General features: G+C 57.0%; 3 protein-coding genes across 9 annotated transcripts in view; all 3 read right to left on the minus strand.

Moving 5' to 3' along the window:
• Window positions 1-13,439: 13,439 nt before the first annotated feature.
• On the minus strand, window positions 13,440-18,498 carry JOSD2 (Josephin domain containing 2). Of its 6 annotated transcripts, none has more exons than XM_066374134.1 (5): window positions 18,158-18,498; window positions 17,394-17,621; window positions 15,688-15,813; window positions 13,795-13,989; window positions 13,440-13,711 (listed from the first exon to the last, which is right to left on the minus strand). In XM_066374134.1, the coding sequence occupies exons 2-5, from the start codon at window positions 17,537-17,539 to the stop codon at window positions 13,612-13,614; spliced, it is 567 nt and encodes a 188-aa protein (XP_066230231.1). In that variant the 5' UTR covers window positions 17,540-17,621; window positions 18,158-18,498; the 3' UTR covers window positions 13,440-13,611. The 6 variants fall into 6 exon arrangements, with proteins under 6 accessions (XP_066230231.1, XP_066230229.1, XP_066230226.1 ...); XM_066374132.1 differs by having other exon boundaries at window positions 17,394-17,556; window positions 18,167-18,414; XM_066374129.1 differs by having other exon boundaries at window positions 17,394-17,553; window positions 18,116-18,414.
• A 59-nt stretch (window positions 18,499-18,557) lies between these two features.
• On the minus strand, window positions 18,558-20,775 carry ASPDH (aspartate dehydrogenase domain containing). Its single transcript, XM_066374113.1, has 7 exons — window positions 20,606-20,775; window positions 20,227-20,371; window positions 19,878-19,962; window positions 19,636-19,785; window positions 19,333-19,553; window positions 19,109-19,263; window positions 18,558-18,824 (listed from the first exon to the last, which is right to left on the minus strand). The coding sequence occupies exons 1-7, from the start codon at window positions 20,754-20,756 to the stop codon at window positions 18,781-18,783; spliced, it is 951 nt and encodes a 316-aa protein (XP_066230210.1). The 5' UTR covers window positions 20,757-20,775; the 3' UTR covers window positions 18,558-18,780.
• A 2,433-nt stretch (window positions 20,776-23,208) lies between these two features.
• The window catches only part of LRRC4B (leucine rich repeat containing 4B), a 39,251-nt gene continuing 36,280 nt past the window's right edge, over window positions 23,209-26,179 (minus strand). For both annotated transcript variants that reach the window (XM_066374100.1, XM_066374102.1), the window contains exon 3: window positions 23,209-25,681. In XM_066374100.1, the coding sequence (XP_066230197.1) occupies window positions 23,840-25,681 (1,842 nt within the window). In that variant the 3' untranslated portion in view covers window positions 23,209-23,839. The remainder of the gene's footprint in view (window positions 25,682-26,179) is intronic.

Here is a 26,179-nt window from a genome sequence, read left to right on the forward strand (position 1 = left end):
AAGGGGGATTCCCCTATAGTAAAAGGAAACCACTTTGCTGATCGAGCGGCACGGAATGCAGCAGAAGAGGAGGAACACACTAACCAACTGCTACTCATCCTACCCCCTACTTTACAAATAGAACCGAGGTATGAGCCAAAAGAAGAAGAGAAAGGTAAGCAACTAGGGGGTAAGAAAAGTAAACAGGGATGAATAGAATTACCAGACAACAGAATATACCTACCACAAGGAGTGTTAAGACAAATAATTCAAGAAATACATAGCAGCTCCCACTTAGGACAACAAAAACTAGAACATCTAGTAAGAAAATATTATGAGGAAGCGGAAATCAGAGATATCATACACTCTGTTGTGTCTAGGTGTCAGGCCTGCGCCAAAGTAAATGCTGTCAATAAGAAATTACCTCCTCTCATCAGGCACCGAGGAAAAGCTCCTGGAGAACTGTAGGAAGTAGACTTTACCGAAATGACTCCAGGGAAATTAGGCTACAAATATTTGCTTGTTCTAATAGACACCTTTACTGGATGGACTGAGGCTTTTCCTACAAAAGGAGAAACTGCTTCAACAGTTTGTAAAATACTTTTAAGAGAAATCATTCCACGATATGGCATTCCCATTGCTGTAGAATCAGATAATGGACCTGCTATTGTGTCCAAAATATCACAGGAATTGGCAAAAAGATTAGGAATCAATTGGAAATTACACTGCATTTATTGGCCTCAAAGTTCAGGGCAAGTCGAGAGGATGAATAGGACCCTTAAAGAGACTATAATTAAGTTAAGAAAGAAGACTGGCGAAAATTGGGTAGAGCTACTCCCTTTTGCATTATATAGGGTTCGAAATACACCTTATACAGGAAAATAGACTCCTTATAAGTTAATGTATGGGCAACCAACTCCTTTGGTTCCACAAATAACAAGGAAAGAAATTAAGGATTCTAATCAAAGTTTTCTAAAGTCCTTACAGGCATTACAACTAATACGTGCAGAAGTACGGGCGCTTAGACACCAGCAGAAGGGCCAACTCAAAGGACTTCCACTGCCAACTCCACCGGAGCCAGGACAATGGTATCCCAAATAAGACTGTTCAAGAGGCACTTCTAGCAGTACATCACCCAAGGACTGACTCCCACGTAGACGGGTCCACACACCATAATCCTGAGCACCCCCACTACTGCCAAGGTAGAAGGCATACCCGCCTGGGTCCACCGCAGCCGGCTGAAGCTTGCAGTCCCAGCAGAGACACCTTTGTGGACAGCGAAGACTGACCCTGCCAACCCTTGTAAGCTGACCCTGAGAAGGACAGCATGCCCTGCTTCAGCCACAAACCAGAAGTTAACTGGTCCACGCATGGAGACTTTAGGGAGGGAGGGAAACTAAGGTAAAGAAAAGCCAAGTAAGTCATCTTAAGGTTTGATGCATATACTGCTATGAGTATACAGAAAGGGGGTGTAAGTCCCTTAGCTGAGAGAAAAGCTATAAAATAAATAAAAATTATATATATGCTCATAGCTACCACTATAAAATAACCTATAAATATTAGTCATGTGTCCAATAGGCTACTTATAAAAAGGACACCTCCAAAAAGCAATCTTTAAAAAAGAATTACTTAGTACTAACTTAGTCTTTGCTGAAGGTTAAGGTTTTTAAAAAAAAAATCAAAAATTTTAACTAGAAAAAAATTGTATGGTTTTAATAATAAAAGATATAAGGTATAAAAATACTTTTAAAAAAAAAAGGAAAAGCAAGTTGTTATGAAGGCCAGTTATTTCTGGATAAAAAAGTGCATAAAAGTTAAAGGTTTATATAAGTTGCAAAAAATTTGTGTAAATTGCAGAAGGTTTGTGCAAGTTGTAAAAAGTTAGTACAGAAAAAAAAAATGCAAGGCAGAAAGAATAGAAACAGTTAAAATAATAGTTTTATCTCAGCCATACCAACGCCGAAGAATCTTCGTTATAGTTAAGGATTTAACTAGGACAAAGAAGAGGAGGAAATGTGACATTCGAATAAAAACTATAAAATACATTAATAGGCTTGGTAAAATAACTTAAAAAAAACTGGTCCAGTAAGTACAGCACATTCCCGGAATAGATGAGACCAGACTCCCAGGATAAATAAGACAGATAAGTCCTAGAGATAGGGAAGTCGCTAGACTCCCAGGATGACTAGGAGCTGATAAGTCCTTGAAATAAGGAAGTCGTAAAAACTCCTAAGATAGTTAATGTGACCACATCCTAAGGGATAAATAGGGACATTTCCAGCTGGGGGCTTTCAACTGTATGACTGGTTACTAAGGCACATGACTAAAATTTGATTTGGAGGAGCCAATTGCTAAATGCCAAATTCACTTCTGTATGAACTGCTTGCTTGCTACGCTATAAAAACCCCTAGATTGTAGGCGCTCGGTGTGGCTCTTGTGACTACCACTTGAGGGTCCACCCCTGCGCAGGTTAATTTTGCTTTGTTTTGTTCTCTTTTTCTCTTGGCCATAAAACTTTGTCTGAAACTCTCCAAACGTCTCCAGTGTCTGTTTTACCCGGCGAGTGTAACAAGGACCACTCCGAAGAAGGGAGGAGAGAAGTTAGAGACAGCAGCACTGAGGGAGGGCCCGGGAGGGGACACGGGGCCGGAGGGGCGGGAGGTTAGGGGAGAGGGCACATTGGGAAGGGGGGAGAAGACCAGAGTGGGAGAAAAGGGTGGTCGAGAGGGAAAGAAGGGAGAGTCTGGCCAGAGGAGAGGAGGGAGAGAAAGGGAGAAAGGAGGAGGAGAGAGTCCATGAGACAGGAAGAGAAGGGGGGGGGGACAGACAGGAAAGGAGCCAGCAGGACAAGGACCACAGGAGAAAGAGGATTAAAGGTCGGTGATTTTGAAGGTGGGAGAGAGCAGAAGTAGAAAAGGAGAAAGAGGCCAGAAAACAGGGTAGGAAAAAAAATATGGAGAAGAGAAAGCCAGGAGCTGGGGGTGCAGTGGGGGTAGAAGCAGGGAAAGAAGGGAGGCAGAGAAAAGAGAGAACTGGAGGAGGAAGAAAAGGGCCCTTAGGGAGCCAGAGTGGGGGGGGGGGCAGAGGAGCGAGGCTGGGAAAGAGGGGGAGGTAAGAAGGTGAAAGTATGAGAAGAGAGACCCTAGGGGAAGAAAACAGTACGGAGAGAAAGAGCAAAAGGGATAAGCTGAGAAGAGCCAGAGTGCTGGAGTGCATACCGTGGGCAACAAGGGTCTGAAGAGGGGACAGAGGTTCAGGGGAGAGGGAGGCAGGGACAGAAGTGTTTGGAAAAGAGACCCTGCACAGGGGGGCGCGCGCGCGCGCGCGCGCGCGCACACACACACAGCACTCAGAGGCTGAGGGGGCTGGCTGTCTAGACAGAGGACAAAGTGGAGGGAGGACTAAGGGGCGATGGAAAGAGGGAGTGGGTGGCAAGGGGAGGGGTCTGAAAGGACCGGAGAAAGTGGGCCAGTTCAGCAGGGCCAGGAAGTGGCCCGCGGACAGAGTGGCCAGCAGTCTGCTGAAGGTCACAGCCCTGTAGGCTGCCTACACCTCTTCCCTCTCCACAGCCTGGAAGCTACCGCGTGGGCATTTTTGTGGCCTAGGGAGAGAAAAGAGTGACAACTGGGAAAACAAAGAGACTGTACAAAGCCTAAGGTGTGACAGGAGCCCAGTGAATAAAGTGGGGAGGGTGGAACTTGGAAAGGGATAGCCAGAGAGAGACCGGGAGACAGAGAGAGAAATGGGACAGAGAGACAGGGAGAGACAGAGATAGGCAGAGAGACCCAGGGGACAGAGAGAGAGAAAGAGACAGAGAGATAGGCAGAGAGACAGAGAGAGAGAAACAAGGGACAGAGAGACAGGGAGACAGAGAGAGATAGAGAAACAAGGGACAGAGATAGAGAAACAGGACAGAGAGATAGAGAAACAAGGGACAGAGAGACAGGGAGACAGAGATAGGCAGAGAGACCCAGGGGACAGAGAGAGAGAAAGAGACAGAGAGATAGGCAGAGAGACAGAGAGAGAGAAACAAGGGACAGAGAGACAGGGAGACAAAGAGAGAAACGGGACAGAAACAGAGAGATAGAGAAACGGGACAGAGAGAGAGACAGGAAGAGACAGAGATAGGGAGAGAGATGGGGGAGAAGAGAGGGAGAGAGAGAGAGATGGAGAAGGAGACAGAGAAGAGAGAAACGGAGAGAGACAGATGGAGATACAGGAAAAGGGAGGGAGGGAGAGATAGGAAGAGGGAGAGAGACAGGGAGAGGGAGAGACAGAGAGGAAAGAGAAGGTGAACGAGCCCTTCCAAGTCAGGGCAAGGCCCTCTGTCCCCTCGTCCCAGTCCAGGACACGTCCCCCTGTCCCCTTGGCCCAGTTGAGGAGCTGAGCTGCAGACTGAGGAAACGCCCGGCTGCAGGCCGGCAGGCGGTCCGAACCTGGCGGGACATGAAGTCAGTTTCATCAACTGTAACATAAATCACAGGACTGTTCGTCCACAGGCGGGACAAGGTGGCATCAGCAGGCAGAGACGCCTGCCTGCCCTGTGGGCTCTCTGGTGTCTGACCCGGCCTCCCAGCTGTTGCGGTGGCACCGAAACAGGACCGGGGCAGGGGCAGGCGCGGGGACGGGGCGAATACCTCGAGGGGAGAGGGAGTGGCTGCGGACAGCAGGCGTGGGGGGCGGGACTGCGAGACAGAAGAGAGGGACAGAGACGGGAGAGAACAAGGGAGCCGCTCAGGGAAGACGGAGGGCAGGGAAACGGAGGGGGAAATGGAGGGTCCCAGTCATGCAGGAAAGAAGGGGATTCGAAGAGGGACTAGGATGGCATGGTGGGCGGGGCCGTGCCCTCAGGACGAGGCTGTGAAGGTCGGAGAGAGAGGGGGTAAAACCAATGAGAAGATACAGGAATAAGGACAGGCTGAAAGGACGTGGGAGGCCCCTATGGTGGGGGGGCAGAGGAGGACGGAGGAAGGGTATACGGGGGACAGAGAGGGACAGAGGATAGAGGAACGGGATGGGGAGAAGACACTGGGAAGCAGCAGCTCCAGGAGCACCAGCAGAAGATGCTGGAGACGTTGTGAGGAGCGGAGAGAACTGGGGGGAGGGCCCAGAGGGGGGAGAGACAGGAGCGGATAAGAGGGAGGGTGCGGAGGGCAAACCTGAGTGCAGAGGACCCGCCCAGGGTGGGGATTGAGGGGGAAGAAGGTGGGAAAGGACAGGAACTTGGTTCAAGGAAGAGAAGTGGGGAGCAGTGTGTGAGGTAGAGGAATACAAGGGGAGGACCAGGGTGAGAGCCAGGGTTGGGGGAGTGAGGAACGCGCGCGTGTGTGCATGTGCGTGTGTGCGTGTGCGTGCGTGTGTGTGTGTGTGTGTGTGTGTGTGTGTGTGTGTGGAGCAGACAGACAATAAGGAGATACTGAGATGGGGTGGGAAGGAGTCGGTGGCCTGAAGAGAGGATGAAAAAAAGACATGATTCAGGAGGTGGGAGCAGAGGAGCAGAGCACAGAGGGAAACTAGCCCCTGGGGAAAGTGTGTTATTAGAAGGGACACCCTGTGTGTGACAGGAACAGAGGAGAGAAGGAGAAAGAAGGTGGGGTGCAGAGAGAGTGAGACTCAGAGAATGGGAGGGAGAGAATGAGACAGAGGGAATCCAAGAGAGAAGAGGAGAGAGAGAGAGAGAGAGCGAGAGAGAGCGCCATCCCTTCAGAGAATGAGGTGGAAGGGAGGGAGGGCTGCAGAGGCTCATAGACAGAGAGGAAGGTAGGGAGAGAGAGAGACAGTGAGTGACAGGTAAGATCTCTTCCCCATCTGAACCTCAGTTTCCTCCTCTGCTTCCCCAGCTGGTGGGAGAGGTCATAACTCACAACGTAACACTTAACTGCAGGCCGGAGAAGAATCAGCGCCCCTCTGGTGGGCACTGCTGCCTGCCAGGTTCTGTTCTAGCACTTTCTATCTTTCTCTCACTGTCTCCTTCAGTCCCCCTCTCCCCTGCCCCCCAGTGGGGAGTGGCTATTGCTATCCACAATGAAGAAGCCAGATTGGACTCCCAATCTGTTGTCACCATCACTGTGAGGTGAAGATGATTGGCCCTTCAACTGAGGGTCCTAGAGCAGTGGCCCCCAACCCCCGGGCCACGGACCGGTACTGGTCCGTGGGCCATTTGCTACCGGTCCGCAGAGAAAGAATAAATAACTTACATTATTTCTGTTTTATTTATATTTAAGTCTGAACGATGTTTTATTTTAAAAAAATGACCAGATTCCCTCTGTTACATCCGTCTAAGACTCACTCTTGACGCTTGTCTCGGTCACGTGATACATTTATCCGTCCCACCCTAAAGGCCAGTCCGTGAAAATATTTTCTGATATTAAACCGGTCCGTGGCCCAAAGAAGGTTTGGGACCACAGTCCTAGAGGACACCTAAACCCTCTGTCCGGAAAATACAGAGCTTCTGACGCTGAGAGGAAGAAAAGAGAGGAAGCCCGGGGGTGTGGGTGGGGTGGGGGTGGGGGATAGGGAGGAGGAGAGGGAGGGGGAGAGGGAGGGGGAGAGAAGAGCAGAGGGTTGTCCGAGCAGCGTGTCAATCACCCAACACACACTTGGTACTCAGAGCTCCTTCCTTTTCCTGGCAGAGGGCACCGAGGGCAGGAAGGTAGAGAAGGCAGCCAGAAGGCACAGGGGAAGAAGAAAGTGGGAGGAGGGGAGGCCATGCTTATGAAGAAAGAGCCTGGCACAGGGTAGGTGCTCAGTCCATGCTCCGTTCATCCCTTGAGGAGAGAGGCAACAAGTGAGAAAGAAGGCGAAGGGACCAGCGGGAGGCGCGGCCGCGGAAGAGCGGCCCGGGTGGGAGGGGCCGGACGTCCAGGAAGGGTGAGGAGAACTCCAGCCAGAGAACAAATCCAGGAAGTTGTGAGGGAAGGACACGTGTCAAGCAGTGGGCACACAGTAGGTACTTATTAAATGCCCACCCCATCCCCTGGCAGCGAGCACAGAGAAAGCAGCCCAGAGCAGGGAGGCGAGCAGAGAGGCAGGAGGAGAACCGAGCCGCTGAGTCAGGCAGCGACAGGCATCAGAGAGGATGGAGCCGCACACAGCGGTGCTCAATAGCTGCAGTCCCCCACCCCTGCCCCGAGATTGTCTGCAGTGCTGCAGGGCAGAGAGGAGGGGCGAAGCCAGAGCTGAGGAAGAGCCAGGGAGAGGAGAGGAGCGGAGCAGAGGGAAGAGAGTGTGCTGGCGAGGCGGTGGGCAGAGGAGGCGCTCAGTCAACGCCGTACTCGCCCCCGGGAGGGGACCAGAGAGCGCGGCGAGGAGCCGAGGCGGGATGCTAAATTGCCTGGAGTATTGTGAGTGTTCCATGGTTGATTCCCTTCGCCTCCAAGAAAGAGCAGGCGGAGCAGAAAGAAGGAGCAGAAGTCACAGATGAAGAAACAGGGAGAATGGGGGTGGGGGAGTGGAAGAAGATCGTCCCACACACAGTAGGTGCTCAATAAATGTGTGCTATGCCCTGGCTGGATAGCTCGGTTGGTTAGAGCATTGTCCCGAAGTGCAGAGGTTTCTGGTTCGATCCCCAGTCAGGGCACATACAGGAGCAGACTGATGTTCTTGTCTCTCTCCCCCTTCCTCTCTCTAAAATCAATAAAATAAACATTAAAAAAAATGTGACCTGACCAGGTGGTGGCGCAGAGGATAGAGCGTTGGACTGGGATGCGGCAAACCCAGGTTGGAGACCCCGAGGTCGCCAGCTTGAGCGCGGGCTCATCTGGTTTGAGCAAGGCTCACTGGCTCGAACAAGGGGTCACTCGGTCTGCTGTAGCCACCCCCCCCCCACCCCCGTCAAGGCACATATGAGAAATCAATCAATGAATAACTAAGGAACCGCAACGAAGAATTGATGTTTCTCATCTCCCTCCCTTCCTGTTTGTCTGTCCCTATCTGTCCCTCTCTCTGACTCTCTCTCTGTCTCTGCCACAAAAAAATTAAATAAATAAATAAATAATAAATAAATGTGTGTTCTTTGCTTTGGAAGAGCAGAGAGGCCAGAAAAATAAGGAGCGGACAGAGGAGAGATAGAGGAAGAGGGTGTGAGGAAGGGAGAGAGGGCGGCACACAGTAGGCCCTCAACGTGTGTTCGTTCCTTCCCATAGGAGGGGCAGAAAGACGGGAGAGGGAGTGGAGAAGGAAGAAAGGAATATATGCAGAAAAGGTGTAATGAGAGGAGATGGTGTAAACTCCCTGCCCAAGGTCGGCGCTGGGTAAATGCTTATTTCCTTCCTGGGGGAGACCAGAAAGATTGGGCGGAAATGAAAGGCAGCAGGTGGAAGGGACAGGAGTGCACAAAAAAGATGTGGTGCAGAGGCAGTGTGTGGGAATTGCCGGGCAAACACTGGGAATATAATAAATGCAACCTTGCCTCAAAGGAAGGGAGCCCACAGCACAGGAAGAACAAGCAGAGGGCACAGGAAGGGACAGGAGAGGCAAGGAGGCAGTTCAGGTGCATACAGCAGGTGCTCCATAGTGCTGGGAGCAGATGGAGACAGGAAGGAAGGCCAGGAGGAGTGGGAGTCGCAGGGTGGAGGTGGGGGGGGGTGTCTGCCCCTTCCCCCGGGGCCCAGTCGACCCCCAGCTGCCCTGACTAGAGCCTGGACAAGGGTGTATTGTCCTGGGGCTGGCACAGCCTGGCGGGAGGGAGGGGGATTGCCCAGCCCTTGTCTGTTGTGTCTGGGGGCGGGGTTGGGGCACCACCTGGACTCTGTCTCTCAGTCTCTCAGTCTCTGTCTCTGCATCTTCCCGGCTCAGTCTGTCTCTGTGTCCTGCTGTCTCTCCCATCTCTGAGTCTGTGGCCCCCTGTCTTGGTCTCTGTCTCTGAGTTCCTGTCTCTCCTGTCTCTGGGTCTCCCTCTGCCTCTCTGTCTCTGTTCCTTGGCTCAGTTCTGTCTTTCTGCCTCTGTTTCTTGCTGTCTCTGAGAGGGAGGACCCTGACCTCCAGCCCTGGCCCGGGTTCCTGTCCCCCTTCCCGCACCCTGGATTTGGGCGGGGGCCTGAGCTCAGAGCCAGAGGAGCGAGGAAGGAAGGAGTGAGAGAGGTGAGGACAGAAACAGCTTTATTCAGCAGAAACCGCAGCAGAGGCTGGACAGGGCCTTCATTGGGGAGAGGGAGGGGAGGGGTCTTCAGGGAGAGAGAGACAGAGGCCAGAAGCCAGGGAGAGCCCAAAAGAGACAGAGGGACAGACATACAGAAAGAGAGAGGGAGAGAGAGAGATTGAGACAGGAAGAGACCAGAGACCAAGAGAGAAGTGTGTGTGTGGGGGGAGACACAGAAGGGAGAAGGGAGAGAGATGGGCTGAGGAAGAGTCGGAGAAGGAGAGAGAAATGGGAGACAGTGTCAGAGACAGAGACAGAGACAGAGAGAGAGAGGGAGAGGGAGAGGTGGAGAGAGACACACAGAAAGAAACAGAGGGGAGAGAGGTGGAGAGAGCCGGGGAAGAGTGAGGGATGATAGGAAGAGACAGAAAGGACAGAGGCAGTGGGGATGCGGAAGAAACGAAGAGCAGGAGGGACAGAGATGGGAAGAGATGGAAAGGCAGGTGGAGAAGCAGGAGGGACTGAGATAGCACGGGAGGGAGCGCTGTGTGGGCAGGGTGCGGGGAGGTTGAGGAAGGACGTGCCCCTCTCACCTGGCGTCGGCGGCGGTGGGCCCCTGAGCCCAACCGTGCAATTTAAGGGGTGCCCCAGGGGCGGAGCTGCTCCCCCCACTGCCTTATCTGGTCAGCCTCAGGCTCCACAAGCTAAATTAGGCCTCAGCTGTCAGCACCACAGGGCATGGGACAGCTGTCACCCCCCTTCCTGCACCTGCCGTGACACCGCCAGGGCCCCTCCCTTCCACCCCTCCTGCAACGGGAGCAGTTGCTGAGAGGCCCTTGGGGGTCTGTGTGGGGCACTCCTAGTGGGCATATGAGCACCCCCAGAGCCTCCACCAGATTTGGGACCAGCCTGGCTGGGCACCCTGGGGCAAGGGACAGCCCGAGGCAGGAAGCTGTTGCTCCCCCGTGAAGTGGGGGTCAGCAGGTGAGGGCGGTCTGCGCAGGGTAGGAGCGAAGAGTAATTGCCCAATCGGTGCATCAGTGCGCAGGCCCCGTGCCCAGCAGGGATAGTAAGTGAGGGGGGCTGGAGGCCATCTTGACCTTTCCCCTCCTCTCCTGTCCTCTCCCCAAGTCTCCCTCTTTCCTCCTCACTCCTCACTCGGACCATATTAGGCCACAGCTGGGAAGGTACCTGTGGAGGTCACTCAGGGCCCAGAATAGAAACACTTTGGGAGGCTCCGCCAGGCTGTCTGGGACCCAGTGGGACAGGCGACAAGCACAGAGGGAGGAGGGGGCCCCAGAACACCCAGGGAGACAGACAAAGCAAGAGAGGCAGAGAGAGAGAGAGATAGATAGAGAGAGAAATGCTCAGAAAGAGAGACTGAGCGGGACATAAAGGGGGAGACGGGTTCAGAGACCCGACTGGGGAGGCAGAGGGAGGGAGGAGGGAGACCCTGGTGGGCAGGGTGGGCTGTGGGGGCTGCCCCGGAGTCGGGGTGTCTGGGACCCCAGCCATTTTCCCTTCGTGTGCTGTTTGACTTCTCACTTTACAAGTTACCCTTTGACCTCTGGAAGTCTTGGGGACTAGAACCCGTGCCTTACCTGCTTTTGGGTGTCAGGGTTTAGCTCCTTGAATGAATTTTCTGTTTGGGTGGAGCCCGGCCCAAGGCTAAGTTGGGGAGACACACCCTGAGCCCTGTCTCACCTGCCTCTCCCAGCCCATGACCTCCCTATGCCTCTGGTTCCCCGTTTCTGCCCAATCCTAAGGGGGGACCCCACTTTGCCCAGGCCTTCTCTACCGGCTTCCCTTCCTGGGCTCACATACATTCATGTCTCCCAGAAAAAGCCCTTAGCCCCTGAAGCCATTTCCCTAGTCTCTGGCCCTAGTCCCTTCCCTGAAGTCACCCAGCCTGTCACATCCCTTATAGTCTACTAGGTACGACCTGTCCCCCTATCCCACTGCTCTTCCCGCCAGGTGTCAGGGTCGGACCCCTGGGCGATCTTTTCACTCCCTCTCTCCCTCACCCAGAGCCTGCCAGACCCAGAACTGTCCTGTCACCTCCTCTCTGTCCCCAGGGTCCTGGCTCAGGCCTGTCATCTCCCATCACCCTTAGCCTCCTCCTGGGCCTCCTGACCTTCCATCTGCCCAGCAGCTCCAGAGGGCTTTCTGCACCTAGGATGGACCTACTCCCGGCTCCCTGCTCAGAGCCAACCCCCCCCCCCGTGCCCCCTCAGTGCCCCCTTGGAGGCCCCGCAGGTTTAGGCCTGGCCAGGACCCACCCCCACCCCTCATCACCTCCTCAGATAACTACAGGGCTAACTGCTTCCCTCAGCGCTCCTTGTCTCAGAGCCGGTTCTAATTCTGGAAAGGCCCCCTCCTCCCTTCCCATGGGCCTTCTGCAGAAGCCCCCTCTGTCTGCTACAGCCGGCCTCCCCCCTCCCGGGCCCACCTTCCTATGGCCCTGAAGTGCCCCCTGGGACCCCTGCTAAAGTCTCCCTACACTGGGTCCTTCTGTCCCTTTGCGTTTTCCTCCCCACCTGAGAGCTGGGGTGGGCAAGTGCCCAGCTGCACAGGCCAGACCCACAAAAAGTGGGGCGGGGCTCAGGAGACAACTGAAAGGCAGACAGACCAAGGAGGCTGCAGGAAGGGGCAGCAGGCCCTGAGGGGAAGGACTCAGAGCAGGAGGGGGGCCTGATCTAGTGAGAACTTGAAGAAGTCTCTGAATGGGGGACTCTCCTTGTTCTGTTCAAAATTGCTGCTGCCCTAGGCACCCGTCTTCTTCCTTTGTCACCTCTTCCCCCACCCCTCCTGCCCTGTCTCCCTCCACACCAGGCCAAGGCCTGCCCCAGGCCCTTTGCACTAGCTATTCTCTCTGCCTGGAATGCTTTTCCTTTAGACCCGCCCATGGCTTCCTCCTTCCCCTTGTTCCAGTCTTTGCTCACTGACCTTTCTGTGAGGCCCACTGCCCTAAATGAATCCTGACAACACTGGCTTAAAGCCACACACGTTCTTTTAACACTTGCGGCAGTCAGAAGTCCAAAATGAATCTCAATGGGCCTGAGCCAGCCCTGGCCGGTTGGCTCAGTGGTAGAGCGTCGGCCTGGCGTGCGGAAGTCCCGGGTTCGATTCCCGGCCAGGGCACACAGGAGAAGCGCCCATCTGCTTCTCCACCCCTCCCCCTCTCCTTCCTCTCTGTCTCTCTTCCCCTCCCGCAACCGAAGCTCCATTGGAGCAAAGTTGGCCCAGGTGCTGGGGATGGCTCTATGGCCTCTGCCTCAGGCGCTAGAATGGCTCTGGTTGCGACAGAGCGATGCCCCGGATGGGCAGAGCATCGCCCCCAGGTGGGCGTGCCGGGTGGATCCCGGTCGGGCGCATGCGGGAGTCTGACTGCCTCCCCGTTTCCAGCTTCAGAAAAATACAAAAATAAAAAATAAAAAAAATGGGCCTGAGCCAAGGCAAGAGCAGGGCTGGTCCTTCTGGGCGCCCTGGAGGCGAGGCCTGCTTGTCTGTTCTGGCCCTCATTTCCTGGTTTGTGGCCCCTTGTCTTTAAAGCCTCCAAGCTGCCTCTCTGACCCTGCTTCCTTTTTCATGTCTTTTTCTGATTCCTCCTGCCCCCCGCCCCACTTTTCAGGACCCTCATGATTCTCCCAAGAGTGCAGGAGCCTCTCCCTGTCTCAAGGTCAGCTCTGAGCGACTTGTGTTCCCCTTTGCCTGTTTCTGGGGATTAGGATGGGCCCATGTTTTGGAGCCATGGCTGCAATGGATGGGACAGAACCGGCAGTCAGGACATACACCCTTGCTTTCTCCCTGGTACTCATCCCACCGAATGCTCTAGATCAGGGGTCCCCAAACTACGGCCTGCGGGCCGCATATGGCCCCCTGAGGACATTTATCCAGCCCCACCGCACTTCCAGAAGGGGCACCTCTTTCATTGGTGGTCAGTGAGAGGAGCATAGTTCCCATTGAAATACTGCTCAGTTTGTTGATTTAAATTTACTTGTTCTTTATTTTAAATATTGTATTTGTTCCCATTTTGTTTTTTTACTTTAAAATAAGATATATGCAGTGTGCATAGGGATAGTTTTTTTTATAGTCCAGCCCTCCCAACGGTCTGAGGGACAGTGAACTGGCCCCCTGTGTAAAAAATTTGGGGACTCCTGCTCTAGACGTTGGCTTCTGGTCCTCCCCACCCCCCACTGGAATGAGGGCCTCACAGGGCATGGAGAGAATGGAGGCCCAGGGCTGTGTGACCACAGGAGGCCAAAAAGCTGGGGGGCAGCAGGGAGACGGCACTTGGGCTGGTGTGGCCCCCCTGGGTGACCAGACGTGCTGATAACGAGAACAACTAACAGAAAACCACCCCACATCCGAAGCCGGCCAGGCCAGGAGCAAATCAGCACATTTATTGAGGCAGCAGCGGCACTGGGAGCAGGGAAGGGGCTAAAGCCCCGTAGAGCCCATGAAGTGAAGTCCGGGTCCTTTCCTGCGCGGGAGACGAACGTGGACAGGCAGGGCCTCGCAGGGCGGGCAGCCGTGGATCCTCCTTGGCTGGGTCAGTCTGTCCGCAGCCAGCAGCCCATGTCCTCCACCTCCTTGGTCACCACCAGCAGCACTTGGCACAGGCCCTGAGCCAGGGAAGCCTCCAGGAAGGCCCTGGGCAGAGAAATGGGGAGACTGAGCCCCAGGGGGCCCGGGCGTTGCCTCTTGGGGTAAAAGGCCTAGTCATCCCCCCTCACCTGACGCCGTCCTCGTCCCCCAGGGCCTGGGGTGCCCGCAGCTTGGAGTCCAGGTTGTAGTAGACACCGTCCACCTGGCGCAGGGCTACCCAGTGCCGCCGGCGCAGCGGCAGGGTCAGCAGCCCCAGTGACACGGGCGAGGGCAGGTTCAGAATCAGCCCCAGCACCTGGGGCAGGGCCAGCTGGGACAGGGGTCTGTGCAGGTGGGGCAGAAACACCATGGTCAGGGCTCAACATTACTGAGTGTGCTGCCCAAGCCACCCGAGGACTCTCCTTGAACAGCCCACCCTTTGTTTCCTTTTCACTCGTTCACCCAGCCACCCAACAGGGACTCATTCTTCCCCCATCTGCCACCCATCGATCCATTACCCACCTACTTACCCATCCACCACCACCCACCCACTCATCAGAACCCCCAGCCACCATGCAGCTGACCTTCTACGCTCATCCTACCAACACCCACCCATCCAAGCCCCAAACGATCATCTACCAGACAACTTCTCCACCATCCACCCAACTCTCCATTTGCTCTTCACACATCCACCATTGATCTATCCATTATCCATCCATAATCCACGATCCACCCGCCGCCCATCCACGATCCATCCACCGCCCATCCACGATCCATCCACCGCCCATCCACGATCCATCCACCGCCCATCCACGATCCATCCACCGCCCATCCACCGCCCATCCACGATCCATCCACCGCCCATCCACGATCCATCCACCGCCCATCCACCGCCCATCCACGATCCATCCACCGCCCATCCACGATCCATCCACCGCCCATCCACGATCCATCCACTGCCCATCCACGATCCATCCACCGCCCATCCACGATCCATCCACCGCCCATCCACCGCCCATCCACGATCCATCCACCGCCCATCCACGATCCATCCACCGCCCATCCACGATCCATCCACCGCCCACCCACAATCCATCCACCGCCCATCCACGATCCATCCACCGCCCATCCACCGCCCATCCACCGCCCATCCACGATCCATCCACCGCCCATCCACCACCTACCCACGATCCATCCACCGCCCATCCATGATCCATCCACCGCCCATCCACCGCCCATCCACGATCCATCCACCGCCCATCCACGATCCATCCACCGCCCATCCACCACCTACCCACGATCCATCCACCGCCCATCCACGATCCATCCACCGCCCATCCACCGCCCACCCACGATCCATCCACCGCCCATCCACCGCCCATCCACCGCCCACCCACGATCCATCCACCGCCCATCCACCGCCCACCCACGATCCATCCACCCACCGCCCATCCACGGCCCATCCACCGCCCACCCACGATCCATCCACCGCCCACCCACCGCCCACCCACGATCCATCCACCCACCGCCCATCCACGGCCCATCCACCGCCCATCCACGATCCACCCACCGCCCATCCACGATCCATCCACCGCCCATCCACGGTCCATCCACCTCCCATCCACGATCCATCCACTACCCATTCATATACCCATCCACCACTCATCTGCCCAAACACTACCTATCAACTAAACTCACTCACCAATCCATTCATACAGCCCATCACCCAGTCACCATCTACCCAACACATCCAACCACCCATTCGCCAGCCAGTTCGTCACCCAATTATCATGAATTTACCCAGCATCTATCTGTCAATATTTGCTGACTGTCTAGTCACCCACATGTCCTTCTTTGACCTCTAACCCATCAGTCTGCCAGCCATTATCCACCATGCAAACCTTCCCCCATCTACCCCTCTCTCCCTCCCTCCTTCTGACCCATGCATTCCCCTCCTCCTCCCTCCATCCCACACTCACTATCACCACACCACACCCACTATGCCACGCCCAGCACACATGATGCAGTGCTTTGGGTCCCACCTCCTTCTGTCCCACCACACAGCGGCCAGGCCCAGCCCCTGCAGGGCAGCCATGATCACGTTGACATCATAGTTGCCAGTGCCCAGGAGGCTGCGATGGGGGTTCAGCCGGGAGTCAGGGGCCAACCTGGTTGGGGGAAGGGTGGTCAGAGCCTGAGCTGAAGACCCTAGCCTCCCCACAAAGCACGAGAGTCACAGGCCTAGTGAGTCGACCAGCCTTTGAACTCCTCTCTCATCAGTTCCAAGCCTTGTTCTCCCTGTCCTCCAACTCTCTCTTCTGTCTTCCAACCAAAGCTCCCAGCTCAGGCCTTGTCTTCCTCCACCTGGACTCTCAGCCAGCCTTCAGTCTCCCCTTCCAGTCCATTTCCCACAGGGCCCAGGGGCTCCTTCCAAGCCTGGCGCTGACCTTGCCCCTCTCGGCTCCCAGCCCTCCCTTGTGCCCGTGATCACAGGATAAAGTCCCAGCCCCTCAGCCTAGCCTTCAAGGTCCCACATAGTCAGCTCTCTGTGGTCTCCTAGCCTCAGTCTCCTCCACCCCTTCCCAGCCACCTGTTCCCCACATCTCTTGTGCTTCTGCCCCAGCCTTTCCTCCAGCTGTCCCCTAGCCAGAAGGGCCACCCAGCCACCATTTGTCTCTCTGGGCCCTGCCACCTCTGAACAAACAGTACCTTTGTTGTCTCTCTGGGCCCTTGGTGGGCAAGGCAGGGGAGGGGAAGGGGAAGGGAAAGTTTGCGTATTATTTTTCTGTGTATCTGTTCCCCTGGCCACCCTCATATTGGATATTGGACTCTGGGTTTCCAGCCTAGCCTTGGAATGAAAGAGGTGATCTGTCCCTGTTTGGAATGACAGGGGAGATGAGTCAGTTCTCTAATAATCAGTCTGAGGGGCTGAGACTCAGCCTGAGGTGGCTGGTGGGGGGAGGTGGGGCACAGAAGGGCTGTGAGCAAGAGATCACAGGGTCACCTCTGGGTGTAGGCTCATGTGAGGACCTGACTGGAATGAAGACTGGAGGCTGAGGGGAGGGCCCAGGGGACGATGGGGCCTGAGCTGGGGCCAGGGATGTGTGTGTATGTGTGTGTATGTGTGTGTGTGTGGGGGGGAGGTAGGCAGAAAGATAATAAAGAAGTGTTTGAAATCTTGGATAGTGAGAAGGAAGTCATGCCAGGCAGAGAGAACAGGCCATGCAAAGGCCCAGAGGCATCACAGTGGGCTCCTTCATCCCTGGAGAGGAATGTGGTTTGGGGGAGTAGTGAGGCATGAAGCTGAGAGGCAGGGGGGGAGCAGAGCATGCAGGGCCTTGGATATCAGCCTGCGGGTCTTGGGACTTCTCCCAGGGGTGCTGGGGAGTTGGGAGGGCTGTGATTGGGGGGTAGGGCAGACCTAGCAGCACTGGGGTGTGTGTAGAATAGATGGGAGATTAAAAACAGGAAGCTGGGAGGCCAGAGGGGAAGTGAGGACCAGGGGCCTAGAGAAGAGAAGGTGAGCTGGGGACGAAGGCCCAGATAAAAGAGGATGAGGCCTGAGTTGGGGTGAGGCCCGGGGACAGCCAGGTGTGTGATGTCCACTTCTGAGTCCCAGGGTCCAGCCCAGGCCGGTGATGGGGCAGCAGCAAGCCCCTGGGTTTGCCTCTGCCTCACAAAGACTCAGATGGGTGGTTCTCCCTTTGTGAGCCCTGCTTCTCCAGGGTCCCCAGTAGGTGATGTTCACCTCTTGCAGATCTCATCGGCAGCCTCCTGGCTAAAGAGCTGCTGCTGGAGGACGTTGTTGAGGGCATGGATGGCACACAGCTCCAGGCGCTGCCGCTCGTGGTAAACAGAGGGTGGGCTTGGCTGCGCTCCTGGGCCCTGGGACATGCCGCCCTCTGCTCCTGCTTGGGGTGCACGGGAGAAGATGCTCAGGGAACCAGGATCTGGAGGCCCCAACTGAGAGCAGGCTCTGAGGGTACCACCATTAACACGGGGATGGGGTTGAGTGCAGCCTAAGGGGACACTGGGCCCCTGACCCTGCTCCCTAGTCACTCTCATAGCAACAGGGTACTAACATCTCCACTTCTTAGGAAAAAGGCTCCCTTTTCTGCTCACTTAGCAACAGAGGACCACCCCCACTACATCCCTAAGTGAAAGGGTCCTATAGTGGTCACCTAGCTACAGAGCAACACCTCCTCTCCTGTCTCGTAGGTTAACAGGTTCCCTCTCTGGTTACCTAGCAACAGAGATTCCCCCCCCCCAACCCCACTAGGTAACAAGTCTCTCCTCTGGTTACTTAGCAACAGAGAATCCTCCTCCTCTGTCTCTAGGTAACAGGGTCTCTTCTGGTCGCCTAGCAACAGACGACTCCCCTCCCCCGTCACTAAAAAACAGGGTTTTTTCGTCCTGTCACCTGGCAACAGGGCCCGCTCTCCAAATAACAGTCATTTCCCCAACCCGTACCCCAACCGCGGCGTTTGCCCGTTGCCAGGAAACGCCCCTCACCCCGCCTGCCTCTCTGCTCCCCGGAACCAGGGGCTCCCGCATCCCCCTGGGCGGCGGTTCTGGGATCCGAGTGCGGGGCGGGAAGCACGGCGCTGACTGGGCAGACGGCACAGACTACAGCTCCCGGCATCCACCGCGTTCCAGACTACGACTCCCGGCGGCCCCCCGTAAGGGCTCTTGCTCCGCCGGAACGTTTGCGCAGCGCGGCCCGGAAATCTGCTATTGGCCTGAGAACGCTGGAGGGCCACTTCCGTCGCTGTTTGCGGTGAATCTCGGCAGTGGGCCCTGCAAAGGCCCTCGCCTTCACTCACTACTTCTCCCGCTTCCTGCTCAGAGGATTCTGGGAAACGTAGTGGATAGGCTCTCGCGATAGCTTCCAGGCATTTTGCTCCCAGGTGTGCCTGCCCCCTGATGCGTAGTGTGCAGGCGCGGGTGACGTCACAGAAAGGTAGCAGGGAAGGAGAGACACCAGGCTGTGCAGTGAGAACCTCCAGTCTTTACTGAGACAGGAGGGAGGTGCGGGGAAACTGAGACCATGGCAGCCGCACGACTGTGGTGGTGGGGAAGTAAATAAGACGAGGATGTCTTTTCGAGGGGGGCGGGGGAAGAGAGGAGGTGACTTCTCAGCAGAGATGGATTCCTGGCCTGGAAGGTAGCTGGCAGCAGCCTGCGGGGGAGATACGGGGGGAATGGAAGGTTGAGACAGAGAAAGGAGAGACAAACACCTGGAGACCAGTGTGGAGCGGAGGAAGACCTAGAGAGAGGCAGAGACCCAGAGAGAGGGACAGAGTCCTGGGGAGTGGAGAGAGAGAGAGATTCAAAGTCATGGCGTAGAAGGTTAAGGCGACTCGGATATAAGATAAATCAACAAAGACAAAATTAGAACTACAGATCTAGAGCCCATGGCTTGGGGACCGGGGCCACTATCACTAAGGAGGGGCCAGGCCATACCCAGGAGGCTGCGCCAGAAGGCAGTGACAGTGGCAGAACCGGTGACAGCGCCTGGCTCAGCAGGGTTCTCTCTGTGGGTGTGCACAGCAAAGCTTCGTCCCGTGGGGCCTGGGGGTCCGCTTAGCTCCACATCCACCACATGCATGTCTGTGAGGCTGGGGCAGGCAGTGTGGTCAGTCTGGCAGGCCTGCCCCCAGCCCAACCCCCTGGTCAGCTCAGCTCACCTGAGATCCGCCACAAGCACCCCAGTCACACCGTCGAAGCCCAGGCTGGGGGCTGCCAGGGCAGCAGCTGCCATGGTGTTAGAATTGCGGGGGGCAAAAGGGCAGAGCCCACGGACGGGGCCTTCATAGAGCACAGTGCGAGGCCCAGTGCTGTGTGCTGCAGCCAGGGGTCCCTCCAGCCGGAAGCCATCGGGATGTGTGGCCATAGTGACACGGAGGCTCTGGAAATGAGAGCCAGGGTCAGGCGGACTAGGGGTCTCTGCAGGGTCCCTCCAGTTTCTGGGGATCTCAGCAGGCCCTCACCTGGAGGCCTCCAGCTGAATCCAATCTGCTGATGTCTTCAGTGCCCCACAGGGCTCCCCGGGCCACAAACACAGCATGGTCCCAGCGCTTTGAGGCCTCCAGAAGCTGCTGCTCTGTGGCCTGGTCAGCCAAGGCTGAGGGGGACCCCACCTGGGGTGGGTGAAAGTAGGAGGGGTAGGGGTCAGGGGACCATCCCTCTTTGGGGTCAGGTGGGGGGCCAAGGAGGAAGAGGCAGGGCTCACCAGGAGGTTAGCATGGCGCAGGATCTGTGCCCCAGATTCGTGGATTATTTTGGGATGGGCCACTTCTACCACAAGGTCAGGGTGCCTGGCAGAGGGGAGAGATGGAGAGAGCCTTGGAGAGGCATTAGACCTCCTCTGTCCAGATTTCCTCAATCTATAGAGGCCTGTCACTCTTCACCCTGGCCCAGGAGGGGAAACGGAATGGGTGGGCTTGTCCTATTTCAAATTTAGGTAAACCAAGGCCCAGAGAGGGTAAGTAAGGGGATTGTCTGAGATCACAGCAGCTAAAGGAGACCAGAACAGGAGCTTCTCTCTGGGGGACCCACTCTCTCATGGCGAGGTTACTGACCTCTCCCCAAGGGCAGCGAGGTCCTGGAGCTGCAGGGAGTAGGGCACAGTCCCTGCCATTCGTCTTGGGTCACGATTCCAGACAAAAACAAGTTGTAGGCCCAGTTCTGGCCCCTGAGTCAGCAGGTGGGAGACCAGGGACTGTCCTGGAAAGAGGGAAGGAGACTCAGAGAGTAGGGGACAGAGACTCAGAGGAGACAACAGACTCAGAGAGGGGGCAAGGGGGACGGAGCTCCGCGGTGGGGAGGGGAAGCTGTCCAGGCTGACACACAGCCAGGACATAGGTAAAAACATATGAAAGCTGTTTGTGGCAGACACAAGGGCTTCTGGGGCTTCAGGAAGGGGCCTTAGGAAGAGGCTCCAAATAGTCAAGGACTCACCAAGACGGCCGTAGCCCACCACCCCCACCCTCCGTGGGACCCTGTCAAGGGCCATGTCCTTGAATCTGGTGGTCTGCAGTCCAAGCTCTGTCAGCTTCTGCCAGCCTGCCCCCCACACAGAAGGCCTGGGCAGCTGCTGATCTTTGGACATTTGACCCTTGAGCCTCTCCCGGAGCGTTCTCCCTTCCCCCACAGCGGTCCAGGGATGAGGAGGTGAGGGTGCCAATTTGCTGGGTGGGGGTGGGGTGAGAATCCTGGGGGCAGTGGGCGTGATGATTTTGGGCTCCTGGGTCCCTGCGTGGCCTCCATTGTACGGGCCAGCTCTTTCCCTCCATCACACCCTCCTCCCTTCCTGCTGATGTGGAAAATTTCCTCTGCAGTCCCCTGCCCCCTTTCTGGCTGGCCCGGTTGTCATGGAAACTGCATCCTGCTTGGGGTGGGGGTTGAGGGTTGAGAGCAGGGAAGAGCGATGGTGACAGGGACTCTGGGCTCTCAGTCTGTCCCCTTGCTCCTGCATTTCCGACCCCCACCCTGGTGGCCACTCCCCCAGCCTGGGCACTGTGTTTCTTGTCTGCATCCTCCCTTTTAGTCTCTGCGTCTGTCTCTGGTCCCTGTCCTGCTCTGCCTCTGTCTCTCAGCCTCCCTGGACCACCATCCTTCCAGCCCTGCCCCCACCTCATCAGGGCTGGCTGCTCTATCCCCAGCCAGGCCAGGCTGTCTCCCCACCCACCACAAGGTCCCAAGGAGGCCTGGCCTGGTCATTCCTCATCTCCCCACAAAACAGCAGGAGTTGGAGTTCGGCCGTCTCCCAGCCCTGTCCGGAACCTCCCTCAGTCCACCTTGACTTCTCCCCTTTCATCCTCTCCTTCCCCTACCGCCATGCCGCAGGCACCCCTACCCATGTTGTATTCTCACCCTCACACTGTCCCTCTCCTCTCTTCCCCACCTCCTCTTGGTCAAGGAGAAGCCTGTGAGGCCTGGAGAGGCCAAGTGCCCCCCAAAATGAGCCCCAGCCAGTGTGCCTCGTGGGTGCCTGGCATCGGAAGTGGAGGCTGCGGCAGTGCTGGCTCCCTGCCCCCAGCCACCACCTGGTACTCGCTGCAGTGTTGCCATGGCAACCAGGATGGCTCTGAAAGAGGACGAGGGAGAAAGAGCTTGAAAGAGGGAGCGAGGGGGAGTCCCAAGTCCACAGGCGGTAGAGCAGACAGGCGCAGACAGATAGGGCCCCAAGACTCCAGCCCTGGCAGCTGCTGTCTCTGCAGATACGAGTTTGCTGTGAGAGCAGCAGGGGCGGGAGAGATAAGAAGCTGTGGGGCAGAAACAGGGCCCTGGGTAGGGTTGTGGGGCTTCCCATGGACCTCCATCTCTGTCCTCAAATCCATGGGGCCTGGGTGTCCCTCGCAGCACCCCGACCCGCTATGTATGGAGCCAGGCTGGGCTGAGGTGACGGGAGAAAGGGGGCTGAGAGCTTGGCCTGGCTCTGCATGGCTATGGCTGGGCCTCATCCTGAGTGCACCTGCTTCCTCATTGGCCTCTGCTGTCTCAACAGCACAGACGGCAGCCCAGCTACCTAGAGGCTGAAACAACAACAGGACCTTGCCCCCCCCCATCCCGACCCCACCAACAGCTGCCCACTGACCCCAGCGGACCCCTGGGTTTGCTCCCACTCACTGGCTCCTGTCCCTCTGGGGCTTCTATAAGCAGCCTCTGCCCTGAGCATAGCCCCTCCCTCTCCCCAGGCCGGGACCCCAGCCCTCCTGTCTCTGCCTTTACAAGACAGTGCAGCTCCCTCCTGTCTGCAGGACTTGGCTGCTGCTGGAGCACCTCTTGTCCCGTTTCCTGCACCCTGTTTTCTTCACCATGATCCACTTTCCCTGGGCAGTGCATTGAATAGGTTTGCAGTGGAGGCAGACACTCTGGTTTGGCTCTGTAATGGGTTGAATTGTTTCCCCCTATAAGACATGTTGAAGTTCTGACCGGGACCTGCGAGGGTGACCTTATCTGGACACAGCCTTCTTTGCAGAGATGATCAAGTGAAGTGACACTCGAGTAGGAAGGGCCCTCACCCCGGATGACCCGTGTCCTTACAGAAAGGGGGACTTGGGACACAGAGATGGATGGCCCAGAGGGAAGATGACGTGGAGATGCAGGGCAGATGCCAGGTGGAGGTTTGGGTGAAGCTGCCGCCAGCCAAGGCACGTCTGGGGTGACCAGAGGGCGTTGGCCACCCTGATCTCGGACTTCTGCATCCTGACCCAATGAGATGCTACATTCATGCTGCTCTGGGCCACTCAGTTTTTGTGACTTGGCTATGGCAACCTCATAAAACTAATATGAGCCCCTCCATTTCTGCAGAAATGGTGGCAGGGAGACCATAGGACCTGCCTCAAATGGACTTCAGGGAGATTAAATACTAATGTGCCAGGTGACCAAGCCCCTCCTGGGGCCTCCAAGGCAAAGAGTGAGGGGTCTCAACACCCAGAGGGCCAGTCCCCGCATCCTTTCATTTTACTCCCATCCACATTCACTTTGTTTTCTCTCTCTTCCATGCTTTCATGACCAAAAAAAAATATTTTTTTTACTTTTTCCGTGTTTTTTTTTTTAAAGTAATTACAGAGCAGGTAGTCGTTGACGCAAACCTCCCTTCAGTATCAAAAGAGTCTGTGGGGTGGGTGAGGGCTGGGGTGGGGTGGGGGCCGGCTGAGGCTGCCCACCCCCAGGCAATGGGTCTAGGGGTGGGAGTGGGCTCAGGACTGGGGCAGGGCCAGGGTGTCTGGAGGTGCTGATGACCACGTGTCTGTCTCTTCAGTTTCGAGGTTGGATGGGTGGGGTGGGGGGACAGGCGTCAAACTGCAAAAAATGAACCATAAAAGGAGGGTTGTTGTGGGTGAGGGCAAAGGACACCCCTCAAAAAAGCTTTTCTCTCCCCTGGAAGGTGGAGGGCTGGGACGGTTGGCAGGAGAGCCAAAAGGAAAAGCCTGGGGTGGGGGTGGGGGGATTCTGGCCAGTTCTGAATCCTGCATCCCCTCTGGTCACTGGGGATGGGGCGAGGTGGGAAACATGGGGCTCCACACTGGGGGGCCCCACCCTGTCCTCGCAGGGCCAGCTGCCCTGGGGTCCAGACAGGCTCTGAGCCCATCTTCCCTGACCTTCCCCAGGCGGTCCCTGGGGCTAGGTCTGTGGGGAGGGTCCCAGTCTGGCCCGAGCCCTGTCCCCCACCCAGCGGTGGCGGCATCAGATCTGCGTCTCTTGCACGTTCTCCTTGGAGCCGCTCTTGAAGAGCAGAGGTTCGTGGATGGAGTTGAGGCCTGGCGGGCCCTTGCCCCCGCAACCCCCGCCGCTGGGGTTGCTGCTGTAGTGTGCCTTGAAGGCGGCCGCCACATAGTGGTGGTGGTTGAGGTGGTCGCGCTCCAGGGCGGGCAGGGCCAGGTGGCTGTCCCCGCCGACACCGCCGCCGGCCACGGCTGCTGCAGTAGCCACAGACACAGCCGAGGCGGCGGGCAGCTCGTCTTCCACGTTGATGATCTCCACGGTGCGCGTGGGCCCGTGGTGTTTGTGGAGCTGGTGCTGCTTGCGCAGCTTGTAGAAGGCCACGAGCATCACGGCGGCCATGAACGTGATGGCCACAAAGCAGCCGATGATGATCTTGGTGGTCTTCATGACGTCGTCCAGGTCCTTGAGGGCGTTCTCCGTCACGTCCGTGATGGGCACCGTGAATGCCTTCTCCGTTGGTCGAGAGGAGCGCGGGGCAGGAGCCGTAGTGGATGATGAGGCCGGGCCAGCCGCATCTCCAGGCCGGCCCCCACCCCAGATGCCATCCGTAGTGGGCCCTGGAGGCTCCTTCTCCGTCCCCCGCGTCTGCAGGGTCTCCTCTCCAGGTTGCGTCTCCAGGGTCTCCACGGTCACCGTGGTGAAGTAGGTGTAGCCACCACTGCCCCCGCCGCCGCCCCCGCCGCCCCCAGGGCTGCCCCCGCTGCCAGCAGCACCACCGGCCACCACGGGGTCCACGGCCGAGACGTTGAGCGTGGCTGAGGCGGTGGTGTTGCCCGCCGAGTTCGTCACCATGCACGTATACTGGCCCGTGTCCTGCACGGTGACATTGGTGAAATTGAGCGTGCCGTCGTGCAGGACGGAGATGCGCACGCGGTAGGAGCCATGGGTCATGAGGGTGCCGTTGGGCGTCAACCAGTTGACCGAGGTCATGGAGGTCCCCGTGCGGCACTTGAGCTCAGCGGCCATGCCCTCGGTGACGTTGAGGTCCGTGGGCGGCTCTACGATGACCGGCGCGTAGCAGGTGAAGTGCGACTGGTCCAGCTCGCCGATGTAGCGCCCCTTGAGGCCGGCGGGCGCGTGGCAGCGGGCGCAGCACGTAGTGTTGCTGGGCACCGTCTCCTTGAGCCACCAGCTGAGCCAGAGCACATCACAGTTGCAGTGCCAGGGATTATGGTTGAGGTGGACGCGCTCGAGGCGGTGCAGGGGCGTGAAGAGGTCGTGGGGCAGCGACATCAGGTTGTTGTGGGACAGGTTGAGCTCCTCCAGCGACTTGAGGTCGTCGAAGGCGTTGCGCTCGATGGTGGCCACCTGGGCGTGCATCAGCCACAGCTTGCGCAGGCTGGTGAGGCCCTGGAAGGAGCCGGGGCGGATCAGGTCCAGCCGGTTGCCCGACAGCTCCAGCTCCTCCAGGCGCACCAGGGCTGTCAAGTTGGGGATGTCCTTGAGGTTGCACATGCCCAGGTTGAGGTAGCGCAGGTTGACCAAGCCCTCGAAGGCCGCCTCCGAGATGTACTCCAGCCGCTTGAGCTCACCCAGGTCGAGGCGCCGCAGCGAGGGCACGCGGTTGAAGGCGTACGAGGGGATGCTCTCTATGGGGTTGTTGCGCAGCCAGAGCTCCCGCAGCTTGGACAGGTACTCGAAGGCCTGCGTGGGCACCGTCGTCAGCCGGTTGTCGAACAGCTCCAGCGTGTTCAGGCTGGGCAGCCCGTTGAAGGCACCCACCTCGATCTTTCGCACCAGGTTTTTGCTCAGCTGCAGGATCTCCAGATGCCGTAGGTGCTTGAAGGTGTCTGTCCGGATCACCTGGGGCGGAGGAGGGGAGACACCGATCAGTGACACTCATAACAATGATAAGCACCAAGTCGCCAAGTGCTGCTCGGGGTAGGACGGAGTGGCCCCAGCTCTCCATCTCTGCTGGTGGGAGCGTATGACCCTAAGACCATTTTGGAAAAATAGTTTGTTTCTTATAAAGTTAAGCATAGAGCTACTGCGTGACCCAGCCTTTGTGCTCCTGAGACTTTTCCCAAGAGAAATGGGAGTAGAGGCCCATCAAACTGCTTGGGGTGGGTGCGGACAGTCTGTGTTCATTACAGCCTAAACCGGAAGCTGCCCAGATGTTCCTAAAGGCTAAAGGACAAGCCCTTTGTGTCCATACGGTGGGACAAATCAGCTCAGTTGTGAAAAGAAACGAACTATCAACACACGTGACGTGGCGCATGAATCTCACTGGCATCGGGTTGAGTGCGAGCTGCCAGATGCACATGCGCTTTGGGTGGGATCCCGTTCATTCTGCTCTCTCGA

This window comes from Saccopteryx leptura, chromosome 3 (assembly GCF_036850995.1).
Source record: "Saccopteryx leptura isolate mSacLep1 chromosome 3, mSacLep1_pri_phased_curated, whole genome shotgun sequence".
In the NCBI taxonomy this organism is placed as follows: Eukaryota; Metazoa; Chordata; class Mammalia; order Chiroptera; family Emballonuridae; genus Saccopteryx; species Saccopteryx leptura.

Bases quoted from the DNA above. Each gene is read 5' to 3' on its own strand.
- ASPDH (XM_066374113.1), bottom strand. From the start codon at position 20,756: ATGTCCAAAGATCAGCAGCTGCCCAGGCCTTCTGTGTGGGGGGCAGGC. The intron at 19,264-19,332 runs GTGAGCTGAGCT...TGCCTGCCCCAG, and splicing joins GTGCTTGTGGCGGATCTCAG to CCTCACAGACATGCATGTGG. The intron at 18,825-19,108 runs GTATGGCCTGGC...TCTCCCCCGCAG, and splicing joins CTTCTGGCGCAGCCTCCTGG to GCTGCTGCCAGCTACCTTCC.
- JOSD2 (XM_066374129.1), bottom strand. From the start codon at position 18,287: ATGCCGGGAGCTGTAGTCTGTGCCGTCTGCCCAGTCAGCGCCGTGCTT. The intron at 17,554-18,115 runs GTACGGGTTGGG...CACCCCAAGCAG, and splicing joins GGGCAAACGCCGCGGTTGGG to GAGCAGAGGGCGGCATGTCC. The intron at 13,712-13,794 runs GTGAGGGGGGAT...TTCTCTGCCCAG, and splicing joins GGGGACGAGGACGGCGTCAG to GGCCTTCCTGGAGGCTTCCC.